We start from the raw sequence: 14,163 nt of genomic DNA, 5'->3' as shown, positions 1-14,163 counted from the left end.
TGGAGCTGACCTTGTCGAACTTCTCTCTGCATAATGCAGGTGTTTTATGATGCCATTAAGGCCCTGTTCACGCAGAGTTTTTTTGGCGCCGATTATGACATGGAAACCGCGTTGGAATCGGCACCAAAAAAACGCCCCAAATCTCCTCCTATTGGTTTCAATGGGAGTCAGGTGTTTTTTGTCCTGAGCATTTTTTGTCCGCTCGTGGTAAAAAAAAAAAAAGCAACATGCCCTTTCTTGAGGCGTTTTCACCAAGCTGGTGTCCTATCTGTGTATGGCCAGCTTAAGAAGTTTATATGTCATTAGATGTATGTCAGCCGAACCTGCTGACTTTGACTGGACCGGTCGACTATCTAATTTGTATGGCGTTCGGCCGACAGACAACTGGAATGTATGGCCAGTTTTAGTCACATGTAGAATTGAATGATCCCTCTGCTAGATATGACCTGATCTAAACAGGTGCGCGTTGAATTGTGGCATTGGTAAGATCTCCATCACCCATTACACAGATGTACATGTGAACGGTGCCTTGTGAGGAAAATCTCGGTCTGTGTATGGGAGCTCAAAGCATTCTAAATACATCTAGAGCTGCAGAATTACCCTACATTGCAGTGCACAACCGTCTGTGGAAAGCCTCTAGAAACTTCCGAGGTGAGGTGGGCTTTTATTGGGTTGTATGTTAACCCCTCATGGACATCTTAGAGATGTCCATGTTTAAAGTACACTCTGCCATGACGGTACAAAACTAACCTGAACAACACAAGGAGTAAACATGACAGAAAAGTGTCATTTTCCTGTGCTGTGGTGTAACTCATTGCTGTATTACACAGATGGTAAGGATGGCCATTACCTGATTGTAATGTCTAGGCGTCTCTGCGTCTCAGTGGCGTCTCTGTCTCAGTGGCGTCTCTGCTCTCAGGTATTAATCTTGTTTGCTGTGAAGAGATATTGTGGAACCGCAGCTGACGTACAGGCTGACGGGCCCCCTCGCTTTTTGTTCTCTTCCACATATTATTGGTATTTTGGTCAGAAATTAGAAGCCGAAACCTGGAGTGGAACATGGAGGTACAAATCTTTCATTGTACTTTTTCTCTTTTATTTTCCACTTCTGGTTTTGGCTTCCAAATACTGATCCTGAATACTGCTGTGTAAAAGTGGAATTTTTTATTTTTTTTAATCTGAAGCATTCTTGACGTTTTGCGTGCGTGTGTGTGAGATATATTAAACAAGCCCTTTGCACGTGTGTGGTCCTGGATGATATAAGATTAGTGTTAAGAAACTGTCGCAGAAAAATTCTACTTATAGGCTATATAAAAGCTGGCCTATTGTCCCCAGAGATGTAATCATAAAAGTACACTTGTTTTATTAGGTATGTACCTCAACTGGTTAATATACTCGTGTAATATTGCTATATTATGTTCTTATCTAGATGCAGACAGCAGAAAGTCCACAAACTGTCCGCCTGTGCCCAGCTCGGAGTCCATGTGAGTGTAAATGATGCTTCTTATACGGCTACTGACACATGGATAGGCTCTTTTCCAGAAAACGTGAAACTTGTCATTGTGTTTTTGTGCATTTGGAACAAGTATATGCACTATTTAAAAAAAAATGTAAAAGCCTATGTACTTAGTTCTCCCTTTCATTGACTCTCAGATCTTACTCCTTCTTGCACTCCAACTCTGCTGAAGCCGTTGCTATGGGTCTGCTGAAACAGTTTGAGGGCATGCAGTTACCAGCTGCTTCTGAGCTGGAGTGGCTGGTACCAGAACATGATGCTCCCCAAAAGGTATGGATGAAAAAAACGATCACCGAGAAGTCCTACTCAGTTGGACCATGTAGTAGACCACCAAATCTATACAGTGTCATAGCAAAAGTGAAATACAACTAACATAAATGGAGTGTCTGGGCAGAGAGAGGGTACAAAATGCAATGAGAAACGCTGAAATCACTTACATCGGTCTTCTGTATGAAATGGACATACCAAGTCTGTAGTACAGCAACATGGAAGGGTTGTAGAATACTGTTCCATTGGAAGGGGAGGGGGGCGTTCTGTCCCTATATCACCCTGGACCTAGAAATAACGAAAATCTGGCTTGCATTTCCTGTGAATTGGTAAAGTATTAATAATATTGGCTGTACACTTCTCAATCTGATGATATCCAGCGCTTCATTTCTATCAGACTGTCCAGAAACCTTTAAAAATGCATAAAAAGGGAAAAAGTCTGGCTAGTAAACTAAAGCTGTATGTACCGGAGTCTAGTGATGCAGAGGTTTTTAGCATTCCACTAACTGGCCATAGAGTCATGTAACCAGAAACTTTGCCCATTACACGGCTATGACACGTTACATTACCAGCCAATGTAAGAATGTGACGTCATTTATTTTTTTTCTTCGACTGTAACCGCTGCATTATGTAGAGTTAGTAAACCTTTTTGTGGACAGTCAGGTTAACACCTGCTTTATAACGTCGTTGTGCTATACATGTTCATACAATTATTAAGAAGAGCTGCTCTTTGCTTTAGCTCTTGCCAATCCCAGATTCCATGCCAATTTCACCAGATGATGGAGAACATGCTGATATATACAAGCTACGTATTCGTGTTCGTGGGAACTTGGAATGGGCACCTCCAAGACCGCAGATCATCTTCAATATCCACACAGCTCCCACGTATGTATGGCTTGAAATTGTAGCTTTATGGGGAAGGAGGGGGGGGTAAGCGTGACCCTGTGCCACTGCTTATGTCTAGCCACTGCTTATGTCTAGCCACTGCTTATGTCTAGCCACTGCTTATGTCTAGCCACTGCTTATGTCTAGCCACTGCTTATGTCTAGCCACTGCTTATGTCTAGCCACTGCTTATGTCTAGCCACTGCTTATGTCTAGCCACTGCTTATGTCTAGCCACTGCTTATGTCTAGCCACTGCTTATGTCTAGCCACTGCTTATGTCTAGCCACTGCTTATGTCTAGCCACTGCTTATGTCTAGCCACTGCTTATGTCTAGCCACTGCTTATGTCTAGCCACTGCTTATGTCTAGCCACTGCTTATGTCTGGCCTTCTATTTTAACAGGAAAAAAGTGTCAGTCACCAAGCAGAATTACAGATGTGCTGGCTGTGGCATTAGAATTGAGGCTGGTAAGTGACATGCAATATCCCCATTTCTTCTCTTGTTGAGTTCCAAGCTCCGCCTTGATTGACGACAACAACTTCTAGAAAAAGCCTTTGCAGCATTTTTTTTTTTAATTGCCTCTGTTCGTACCATATAGGTCAGGGAATCCCAATTTCTACTGGGGACTTTAAGCCATGCCCAGTTCACCTCTCCGCTTTTCTGGTGTCTTGCCCAACTACACTGTGTACCTGCCTACTGTAGCCCACCCAGTAAGTAGAGTCCTGGTTTCAAAAAACACCCACTACTGAGTAGACACGTACATCCCATTTGCGCAGGCGCACTGTGGTAATAATAACGTAAAAGATTTGTCACGTACACGGCCGCAGAATCGCGTGAAAAAAACACTTTTGTTGTGCTCACTCTCTCTTTTTCACATCGCATGCGCGCAACGGTGCAGGCGAAAACCGGTGCATGCATTCTGACGACTGCGGCTTTAGCAGGCACTAGAAAGGGACATCATGGATGAGCGGAAGTACTTAGGCAGTGTATTATGGGCTTGGAAGATCGATCACATGAAGCCAGAATGGCACGTGATTGCGGTGGGTAACGGAAGAATGTATAACGGGTCACGTGACATTCTGGAAGTTATTTGCAAACCTACCTACCAACAATATATTCGAGCAGGGATAAAATAAAAAAGTTCCTTTTAAGATAAGTATTAAAGTAGTTTAATTATGTTACTAAACTAGGGAATGCTGCAGCCAGAGAGAGACCTGTGCAGCATATGATCACTTCTGTAGGAACAACAACTAGGGGGCGCCTCACGGGTGTGGTCTGTCTCCCCAGTTTAAGAAGCACTGATGTAGGTCATACAGTGTAAACATCTACATCTCATGACCCTGTCCTAGTTTATAGGTGACAGGTGCCACTATTAGGCATCCGTTTAACGCATATGTCGTCTACAGACTATAATGGTATCCGTTTAATGTATACATCATTAAAGTTATTGGATGCTCTTTTTTGCCTCCTTGTCGGGCCAATGGAGCCCTGTAGACACGTTTAGCGTGTACGTCCAAAGATTTTTAGACGCACACGCTAAACATTGGGCCAAAATGTAGTGTTAACATCGCCTGCATTCAGAATCGCCTAATTTAATCACCTTTTATTTTTCTCAACAGATTACATTAAAAGGCTCCGGTACTGTGAGTACCTAGGTAAATATTTTTGCCAGTGTTGCCATGAGAATGCCCAGTGTGTTATCCCTGGCCGAATTTTACGAAAATGGGACTTCAGCAAATATTATGTCAGTAACTTCTCCAAGGACCTGCTTACCAAGATCTGGAGTGACCCGCTCTTTAACCTGCATGATATCAATAATGCAATGTACAAGAAGGTGAAGGCTCTGGAGCAAGTCCGGGTAGGTGTCAGGTCTTCGTAATATTGTAACCTGGACATATAACCCAGGGGGAATTTTAACAAGATTGTTTATTGGTTATGTTTACAGCTATTACGAATCCAACTGGTGCACCTGAAAAACATGTTCAAGACCTGTAGACTGGCCAAAGGGTGAGAGTCCACCTTTCAATTCTTTGGGGAGGGGGGTTTATAGTTCAAGTGCTGAAAGCTTTAAAATAAGAAAACTAGTTAGTACTTACAATTTCCGAATCTTTCTTCCATCACAGTATACTGGAATTGTATGACGGCGTCCCAGGACACCTGACTGAAGACTTACATCTACTCTCCTTGAATGACCTTATTGCAATAAAGAAGGGGGAATTGGTGCCACGACTGAAAGAATTAGTGAGGCTTGGAACCTTCCATGTGGAGAAATGCATGGTAAATATTTCTGATCTATAAGAAAGACTATCATTTATATCGGAGTTAGAAAGGAGCATTAGATTTATCTCCGTGTTACACAAGCTTGTTAAGGGGTAATGCAGGGGATGGTATAAAATAGAAAACTAGCAGATATTCGCCCCCTAAAGTGCTCCCCGCTCCAGCATTGCAGCCCCGTTTGCAACCGCTCTAGTCCTGGAAGCTCATGCAGTGGTCATGTGCCATTCAATAGTCACTTGCCGCTGCAGTAATTCGGTGGCCCCAGCGATCACGTGCTGTTCATGGCATTATAACAGCGGAGGCCAGCGATTTGTCTGCAGCATCACGTGATCGTTGAACAGCACATGACCACTGCAGGAGCATCCAAAACCGGAATAGCGGAGAGCGGGTCCTCCGCGCTGCAGCAGGGGGCACTTCAGGGGCTGAGTATATGATTATTACTTTACACAATTCACTGCCCTGCTGCTGACTTTTGAAAGTCCCGTATAACCTATTAAAGTGTTTACAAAACAATTCAAGCAAATTCAGAAAAAGTAAGAGTGTTGGAACACAATAGATTCTTATTGCAGGGGGAAAGTTTGAGCAGTTGCCCATAGCAACAAATTATTTCCGCTTTTATTTTTCAAAGGCCTACTGGAAAATGTAATCAGCCACCTGATTGGTTGCCGTAGGCAACTGCTTTACTCTTATCTTAAACTAATTTAGATAAATTACCCCATTGCGTTACCCCCAACTCAACTTTGGTGTTGTGTTCATTATCCCATACAAGTTTGCTTGTGGCTAGATTTATGTCTGCAGGAGGTACTCAAAGCCGTGGTGTCATACAGTAGTCTAGGCTAGGATCTCGGAGGGGAGGTCTGCACATATTCCTGAGACCATGGCTGCAGAACGTTCTTTGGGGACGCTCCCAGGCCTGTGATTGGAGGCTCCTTAGACCTCTGCGGAGAAGGGCAGGGAAACTTGGTGTAGAAGTTTGGGCAAACCTCCTCATAGACTGCCCACTTGGCAAGCATTTTAGATGTCTGGAAATGTAAGGGGGTGTGCACAGAACTCTATATTTGCTCAGACACGTAAAAGTGCAAAATGAATCAGTGATGTTTATTCAGTTTAGAAGTTGTCTTGTTTCAGCAAATTATTATTTTTTGTATAATTAAAAGTTATCCAATTTTCCAATATACTTTCTGTATTTCTCACGGTTTCCAAGATCTCAGCATGCTGGTATTGAGTAGGAACATTCACTATTTACTTCCTGTCCTGGTCATGTGATGGACACACAGGTGCACGGCTCGTTACAGTATGCATAACAACGTTCCCAGCACGTGTGTGATCATCACGAGACAGAATTTTATCCACTGGAAGTAAACCATGAATGTTTCTACTGAATAACAGCAAGCAGAGATATTACATACGTGCAGAATTAATACAGCAAGTATATTGGGAAATTGTATTACTTTTTAATTATACAAAAAAATTACATTAATGTGCTGAAACCGGTTAACCCCTTTTAAGCTTGAGGGACACAGACAAAATAATTTTTCATTAGCTGTTGTGGCTGGGGGTACACGTTAAGTGGCATGACGGTATATCTGTAAGGGGATCTTGCAATCTTTCAAGCCATTGTCTGCTTATCTCTTGTTCACTAGTTGTGCCAAGCAAAGGGCTTTATTTGTGAATTCTGTCAGAGCGAAGACATCATCTTCCCTTTCGAATTGGTAAAGTGCCGAAGGTGTGAAGGTATGTGCTACCAAATAGATGCCAGTTTATATGCAAGAAGGGCATAAACCTTTTTCTAATGTCTGTGTGAGCGTAAAACTGTACAGCCCTCACTACAAACCTTTCTTGACATTGAACTCCTACTTTGCAGTATAATTATTTGGGTTATCATATGTGGGGAGCGAGTAACTGGTTAATGTTTTCTGATGACTAATGGTACTATAAATCTCCTCTCGTTTTCTCTGTCTGCACTCAGAATGTAAGGCCTGTTATCACAAGCATTGCTTCCGTTCCGACCATTGCCCAAAATGTGAACGGTTACGGGCGAGGAGAGATCAAATGGCCAGACAGAGTCTTGAGTCGTACAATTCTGAACAGGAAGAAGAGGAAACCTCACAGGAGAAGAATCCTGAATGACTGGATTGCCATGCAGAGTCAGAATAAAGGGTAGAAAACGAGGTGTACGTGGAAAACTCGTAGGCCTATTCGGAGGGGTCATCCGGTACATTCCACTGCAGCTTGGACATTGTGAAAGGTTATTCTCAAATGAGCTGCTATTCCATTTTCTCATAATACATTTTCCATACAAGTAATGCCTCATGAACACGACCGTTGTGCCACTCGGGCCGTTTTTGACCCGATGGCCTTTACGGACCCATTCACTTTAGCGGGTGAATCGGGTCCGTGAAAATTGGTCCGAGTCTCCGATCCGAGGAAAGATAGAACATGTCCTATCTTTCCTCGGATCATTGACTGGACTCGGTCGTGTGCATGAGGCGTTACTATTGGATAGTTGAACTATGACTGTAAAGGCGGCTGAGGTCCTGATTGTGAGATGACGGACGACTGGAACGCAGCGACCTATTATGTGCTTTTAAAGTTTCATGGAAGAAGAGAAACGTTTCCATGAGGTCACATGTAGACTTGGTAACTTTGACAGCCCAGTTGTATGACAGTAGTGACCAAACCATCTACGGAAGGACTGTGAACTAATCTATAGAGTAGGCAGGTTAAGGACATTACACAACGGTTCATATCCTTTCTTTAGCCATATCTCGGTTCGTGTAGGCTGCACAAGCAGTGCTTTATCTCGATGAGCTCTGTATTTTTCCAGGGCGTAACTAGACAGAATGCAATTTCAGTCATAACTAATATCCTTGGTATTCTAGATTTTTATGTTGTCTGGGCAGTTGCCACAAGACACAACAGGTTTAGTAATCCTAGTTGCCTTTGACCCATCAGTTTCCCTTCTGCTTTTCCAGTCAGCTTCTAGCATTGCATGCTGGGAGTTATTTACCTAAGAAGTTCTTGAACATTCTATGTACATAACTGAAGAAAAGCTGCTGAGAGCAAGTGAAGCTTATATTAACCTTATTTTCCAAACTGTGTTTGGAGAGCAAAGATCTAATAATATTGAACTGACATTACCTTGAGGTCCTTGGGTCACCTGAGCGTCCGACTGTATTGCACTAATGTACTAACTGATTGTAATCCCAACTCCAGTATTGATATGTCTCAAGTGTTCAGCATCTCGTCTGTTTTATGTTATTTAAGTATGTGCACTTTCCTAATGGATATGTAAAGGCGCTTATTTAGCTGGAGTCTTGTTGGGGATAACTTGTGTGTAAATGATCTTCCAGTAGATTGTATGAGAGATGCAGGTGGAGAGTCCCTAATATGTTCTATGTAAAAAGGCAGCTCATGGACGCTCTTCTATACACCTCCCTGCACTTGAGCCGGACTAACTTGTTGGTGTGAAGGCATCAGTGCAGTTCTTAATGCTTCACTTATAGTTTACACTGAAGGTCTAGGAGTATCTCTTCAGTACAGTAACACACGTCCGATAAAGACTGTGCACCATGTACGCCACATGAATGTTCTGTGTACTGTAGAAATTTTGACCGCAAGAAGTGTCATTCCTCATGTAAATGCTATAGTATTTGCAATGTTTATTCATCAGACCGTTAATATTCAGAGGCATCTCTCAAGCACTTGCTAAACGAATACATTCACTATGTCTGTACAACGGGCAGATCATTTTATAGGAAAGAAAAAAATAAATCTTTACATAAGTTGGACTAAATAGTCTCTAAAAAATATTTGTCTAACAGCATCCCCTTGTGGTGATTGAAGGTAGTTGCAATATTCTTTTTAATATAGGACAAATGTATTGTAGTCACGAATATTCCACATGAATAGCATCAGATCAGTATGTTTAATTGTAGTACTAGACCTTACTTATTGTTTATGGCTATAATAATACGATTTAAATATAATTTTTTTCATCTTGCATTTTCATTCCACTTAAACCTTTTTATAGTCTTCCCATGTTACATGAAAGGTGCACATTAGGCTGAGAAGAACATGCATTAGTGCAGGATCAGGGATTATTAGAACTGCTAGTGGGACATTTCTCTGGCAGCAGTTCTCTTGTGGCACTACGTTTGTGAGGTCGTGTACAAATATCCAAATTCCACCTACATGCGCATAAGTTAATCCCCAAAGGGAATAGGAAAAAAAGGGTCTAAATGAGTAGAAAAGCTGCATCCTGTAAGGAAATCTAAAAGCGGGCTTGGATGCAGAACTCCCACAATGTCCTCGGCAATTCTAACCATACTATGACTTCAGGGGTTGTCCAGGTTTAGAAGAACATGGCTGCTTACTTTCACAAGTGGTGCCACACCAGTCCATGGGTTGTGTCTCGTATTGTGGCTCAGCTCCATAAGGCCGGGTTCCCACGGGTCAGATACGCTGCATAAAGACTGTGCAGTGTATCCGTCCTGGAACCCGCAGCACCTTCTGTGGAAAGCAGCGCTTAAAAAAACAAAAGAAAAAAGAAATGTCCATACTTGCCCCCTCCCTCTTCTTTGTGCGTAGTCCGGCCTCCGCAGCCTGTGATTTGCTGCAGCAGTCTCATGGGATGAAACATCATCCCAGGAGGCTGGACTGCAGGAAGGAGGAGGGCATTCTGGGTAAGTATGTTTTTTGTTTGTTTTTTTTCCGGAGTTGCGATTATTGCAGCGTAATTGCTGCGATTACGCTGCAAAAGTTGCAACCCTTGGCTTTCTGTTGCGGGTTTTGCCTCCCATTGAATTCAACGGGGAAAACCCGCAGCATAAATTGACATTCTGCGATATTAAATTCCGCACCGCAGGTCAATTTTTTTTTTTTTCCGCAGCGTGGACGTCAGCTTTTCTAAATCTCATCCACTTTGCTGCTACTGTAAATGCTGCGGGGTTTCTGCAAACAATTCCGTTGTGCAAATTCCACAGCGTTTACGCTACGTGGGAATCCGGCCTTAGGCCCCATGCAGGTCTATTGACCGCGGACACCTCTCCGTATCGCTACGGATGGGTGTCTGTGCCGGGAATGATGAAGCATGTCTGTTTTTACGGGCCGTGCTCCCATACTATCTATGGGAGCACAGTCCAAAAAATGCGTCCGGTGGTGCCCACAATTGCAGGCCGTGTGCATGGGGCCTTAGGGTGTCTTCTCATGTTGGGGTTTTTCTGCACGGCCAAAAACTGTGCAATGCTGCAATTTGTCAAATCACGGCAAAAGCGCACATTTTTTGGTGTGGTTTTCTGCCATTCGGCAAAACCACACTGTGTGAATATACCCTTAGGCCAGAGCTACACCTAGACTTTTTGTAGTTCTGCATAATTAACTTTAACTATTGAACGTTAGCTGCAGTCCGAGATTAAATGCAACTCAATGTATTCATTTTGACTTCAGCTGTAGATCAATATTTAAAATCAATTATGTAGTCCTACAAAAAGTTTAGTTGTAGCCCTGGCCGTAGGGTATATTATGATGATGTGGTGCAGTTAAAAACACCAGAAAATAAAAATATATGCAACCACATTGAAAAACGCATAAAATTGTGTTAAAAATTTCATGCAGATTTCAGATTTTTTTAGGCTGTTTTAACCGCACCATCTGAATACACATTTAAAGTGCATGTGACAAATTGGAATATCACACACAACCTATTTACAGGTGTGGCATTATTTTAGGAAGAAAGTAGCCATGTTTTTCTAATCCTGGCCAATCCCCTTTAACGTTTGTGTTGCTTTTACGACCGCTGCATGTGAGGGGGTTAGAAAAACTGCATCCACTTGCTCTAGTTTTAATTTTTTGGGCAATCTGAGAAGAAACCTAATTTTAAGTGGTTAAAGGGATTGGCCATTTACAAAGTTGGTACGGTTGAAAAAAGTCCTATCCAAAAGGGATACTATTAAATATACTATTTCCAAATGTGTGTTTGTAAGTTGTCTAGCTTTTTAATATTCTTTTTAGAAGCTTTGCAACGTTCTTGCTATCTCTGAAGCCGTATCCCCTGGTTTATATATTTTTCTCTCCAACAGCACGTCGGTCCGTCCATAATATGGCAGCAGATGAAGGGATGTGTGACGAGAGACGTCTGTCCACTGGTTTCCTCCACAATCGGGACATTAGGGACATAAAACACATGAAGAGACACATCCATCCACAACCTCCTATCTGCGGCCATATTATGGACAGAGGCGGGCTGAAAAACAACTAAAAATGTATTCGTAAGTCGCCTATTTTAATGCTTAACACATATTTGGATATAGTATACATAAAGGGGCCAATCCCTTTTAAAGTCGTGCAGCATGCGACGATAATGAAGAAGGCCCCACTTACAGACTTACATGCTATTGTATTATAGTAAAATCCTATTTCCCGCTCTTTTACAAGACCAATCTCTGCATTTTATTACTGGTTATCTGCTAGTGATTAAAAATTAGCACTTTTTTTTTAAAGGACCACTGCCGACCCGGGACTTTGAGTGAGTTGGCTCTTCACTGTCTACACACTCCATGAAACACGCATTTTGCGCTTGTGCCACAGACTCCAGCTAAATAAACCAGCATCTAGATCGTAATGACGACTAAACGGCCCACATTTATCAAATTATTTTAGCCAATATCCAAGTTAAAGCTTAATTTTTTTTAATCGACATGCGTTGCAACGAATTCACAACAATGTACCTTATTTGCTAAATCTGTCACAACATGCAAATGACTAACTTTTTATACACCAGGCTGTGTGAAGACCTTCCTTTTGCGTTTTAGTATTTCATACGCGTGTCTATATCCTGGCCAAGCCGTAAGCCACGCCCACTTTTCACTGCTGTTTTAGAAACGGACGTGCATGGTGCAAATGGTTAACAAATGTGGCACACCGCAGATTAGACACTATTTTGAAGTAAAAGGTGCCAAAAAAAGGTTTTAATATATTGATAAATGTGGGCCTAAATCTTTACACTGAAAATATGTGGTGATGATGTAAATAGTGATTGCTCCAATTGTATTATGATGATTAAAGCCGTTGCACAGAATGATTGGAAAATAAATCCGTCCTGAATAAACATTACGTGATGAAGTTCATTTTAAAGTGGCTGTAATATGCAAGTGTGGCAAGAAATGCAGTAAAAGTACCAATGCCCAAAAGGCTATACCAGAGATTTGCTTTACAACAGCCGTGTGGACATAAAATCAGGACAGAAAATAACTTGTATGGTCGTCACACATTTTATCCTGCATGAATGTCAAGTGTTTTTTGTTTTTGCAAGCCTTTTTGGTGGCATTTTTGTATTTATTACATTTGTAACATGCTGAAAAAAAAGAGCGTTTTATAAGTCCTATGGAGAAGCCCATAAGTTAACGCCATGCTTAGAGTATGCTGTGTTTTGGGAAAAGTGCCGCTGACCCAAAAAAACACCACAAACAAAAAAGCAGTTTATGGACTTTGTGGCCAGATGTTAGCGCAATGTTTTTTGCTTCTCCAAACAAAAAAAAAGTAAAACCACCACACAAAAAAGCGTTTTTCCAAACAACGGTGAGTGAAATCACCCTATGGGGGAGTTTTGTTAACATGCGCTGTGGGAATGAGCTGCAATACCTGACACAGCGCTATTTATTTTTTAAAGGAGGCAGCCATGGGTTTCTAGTTTTATACAGCCTCCTTAAAGGTGTTCACCAGGAATGCATTTTATTTATATGTTAACCTAAGGTGACGTACAATTAACTTTCTAATATAATGTCTTTTTATTTTTGGAATGGCTACTTCTAATTAGCGGTCACGTGACCACATTCAGAGTAAACTTTTAATTTCCTGTGACATTCCGTGTCATTACTCAGCCAGCACTTCTGAAGGAGAAGAGAGAGAGCGTGTCATCAACTACGTTTACAGGCAGTGGGCCCGGCGGATGTTTCATGAGCTCTTCAGTGCTCCACCTCTGCTCCTACTGCCTGTAAATATAGTTGACGGGCCGTGCCTCTTTTCAGCAGGAAGTACAAACTAGTAGTAGTAGTAGTAGTTCTCTCAAAGTACATGCCCCCCCCCTCCTGTCTCGTTGTTCACGCTCCCTTTCTTCTCTCTCCGAGTCCGCCTCACTGCCTGCCCGCAGCGTGGACCATGAGAGAAGAGGAGGGGGTGTGTACACAGCAGCCAGGCAGTTAGGGAACTCAGAGAGAGAAGAAAGAGGGGTGTGGATGATGTGATGTCAGGAGCTTCCCCAGAGCCAGAGGGCCGGGCAGAGGGCTAGTATAGGCTCTGCTACAGGACTCTGGGGAAGCCCCTGACATCACTTCTTCTCTCCTGGAGTTCCCTCACTGCCTGGCCGCCGTGTCTCTCCTTGCACACCCGCCTCCTGTTTTCTCATTGCCCATGCTGGGTTACAGAAATACATGGATGATGGGGTTATATACAGGAATGATGGGTCATCATCCCTGAATATAACTGCCATCACCCCAATATAAGATGTTGGGGGAAATACACAGGGATGATGGTGTTATCCCAGTGTATTATCCTCAACATCCCTGTATATAACCGCCTTCCTCCCTGTACAGGTCCTTCTCAATTAATTAAATATCAAAAAGCTAATTTATTTCAGTAATTTAATTAAAAAAGTGAAACTCTTAGATTCATTTCACAGAGTGATTTAGTTCCAACTTTTTATTTAACTATAATCATCAACATTAAAAGTAAACAGTTTAATAAAAACCCAAAATGTAGTCTCAAATTAAATTATAAGCCCAACTTCAAAAACGATTTTTAATACCAAAATGTTGTCCTACTGGAAAGTATGTACAGTATATGCACTCAATACTTGGTTGGGGCTCCTTTTGCATGAATTACTGCATCAATGCGGCGTGGCATGGAGGCGACCAGCCTGTGGCACTGCTGAGGTGTTATGGAAGCCCAGGTTGCTTTGATAGCGGCCTTCAGCTCGTCTGCATTGTTGGGTCTGGTGTCTCATCTTCCTCTTGACAATACCCCATAGACTCTCTATGGGGTTTAGGTCAGGTGAGTTTGCTGGCCAATCAAGCACAATGATACTGTGGTTATTAAACCAGGTATTGGCACCTGCCCACACTATCAAAAGTACCAAGTTCTGCTGGAAAATGAAATCGGCATCTCCATAAAGCTTGTCAGCAGAGGGAAGCATGAAGTGCTCGAAAACGTCCTGGTAGACGC

The 14,163-nt window shown here is 42.4% G+C and overlaps 1 protein-coding gene across 5 annotated transcripts in view; it reads left to right on the top strand.

The window, feature by feature from the left end:
- Nucleotides 1-12,054, top strand: part of RUBCN (rubicon autophagy regulator) — a 42,461-nt gene extending 30,407 nt beyond the window's left edge. For all 5 annotated transcript variants that reach the window (XM_075861819.1, XM_075861817.1, XM_075861818.1 and 2 more), the window contains 9 exons: nucleotides 1,430-1,484; nucleotides 1,654-1,786; nucleotides 2,523-2,668; nucleotides 3,070-3,134; nucleotides 4,287-4,525; nucleotides 4,613-4,674; nucleotides 4,791-4,944; nucleotides 6,588-6,678; nucleotides 6,914-12,054. In XM_075861819.1, coding sequence (XP_075717934.1) covers nucleotides 1,430-1,484; nucleotides 1,654-1,786; nucleotides 2,523-2,668; nucleotides 3,070-3,134; nucleotides 4,287-4,525; nucleotides 4,613-4,674; nucleotides 4,791-4,944; nucleotides 6,588-6,678; nucleotides 6,914-7,074 — 1,106 coding nt within the window. In that variant the 3' untranslated portion in view covers nucleotides 7,075-12,054. The remainder of the gene's footprint in view (nucleotides 1-1,429; nucleotides 1,485-1,653; nucleotides 1,787-2,522; nucleotides 2,669-3,069; nucleotides 3,135-4,286; nucleotides 4,526-4,612; nucleotides 4,675-4,790; nucleotides 4,945-6,587; nucleotides 6,679-6,913) is intronic.
- Nucleotides 12,055-14,163: the final 2,109 nt, after the last annotated feature.

Source organism: Rhinoderma darwinii, chromosome 4 (genome assembly GCF_050947455.1).
Source record: "Rhinoderma darwinii isolate aRhiDar2 chromosome 4, aRhiDar2.hap1, whole genome shotgun sequence".
Taxonomy (NCBI): Eukaryota; Metazoa; Chordata; class Amphibia; order Anura; family Rhinodermatidae; genus Rhinoderma; species Rhinoderma darwinii.
Note: the sequence above shows the minus strand (reverse complement) of the source record. Positions and strands in the feature narration are given on the sequence as shown.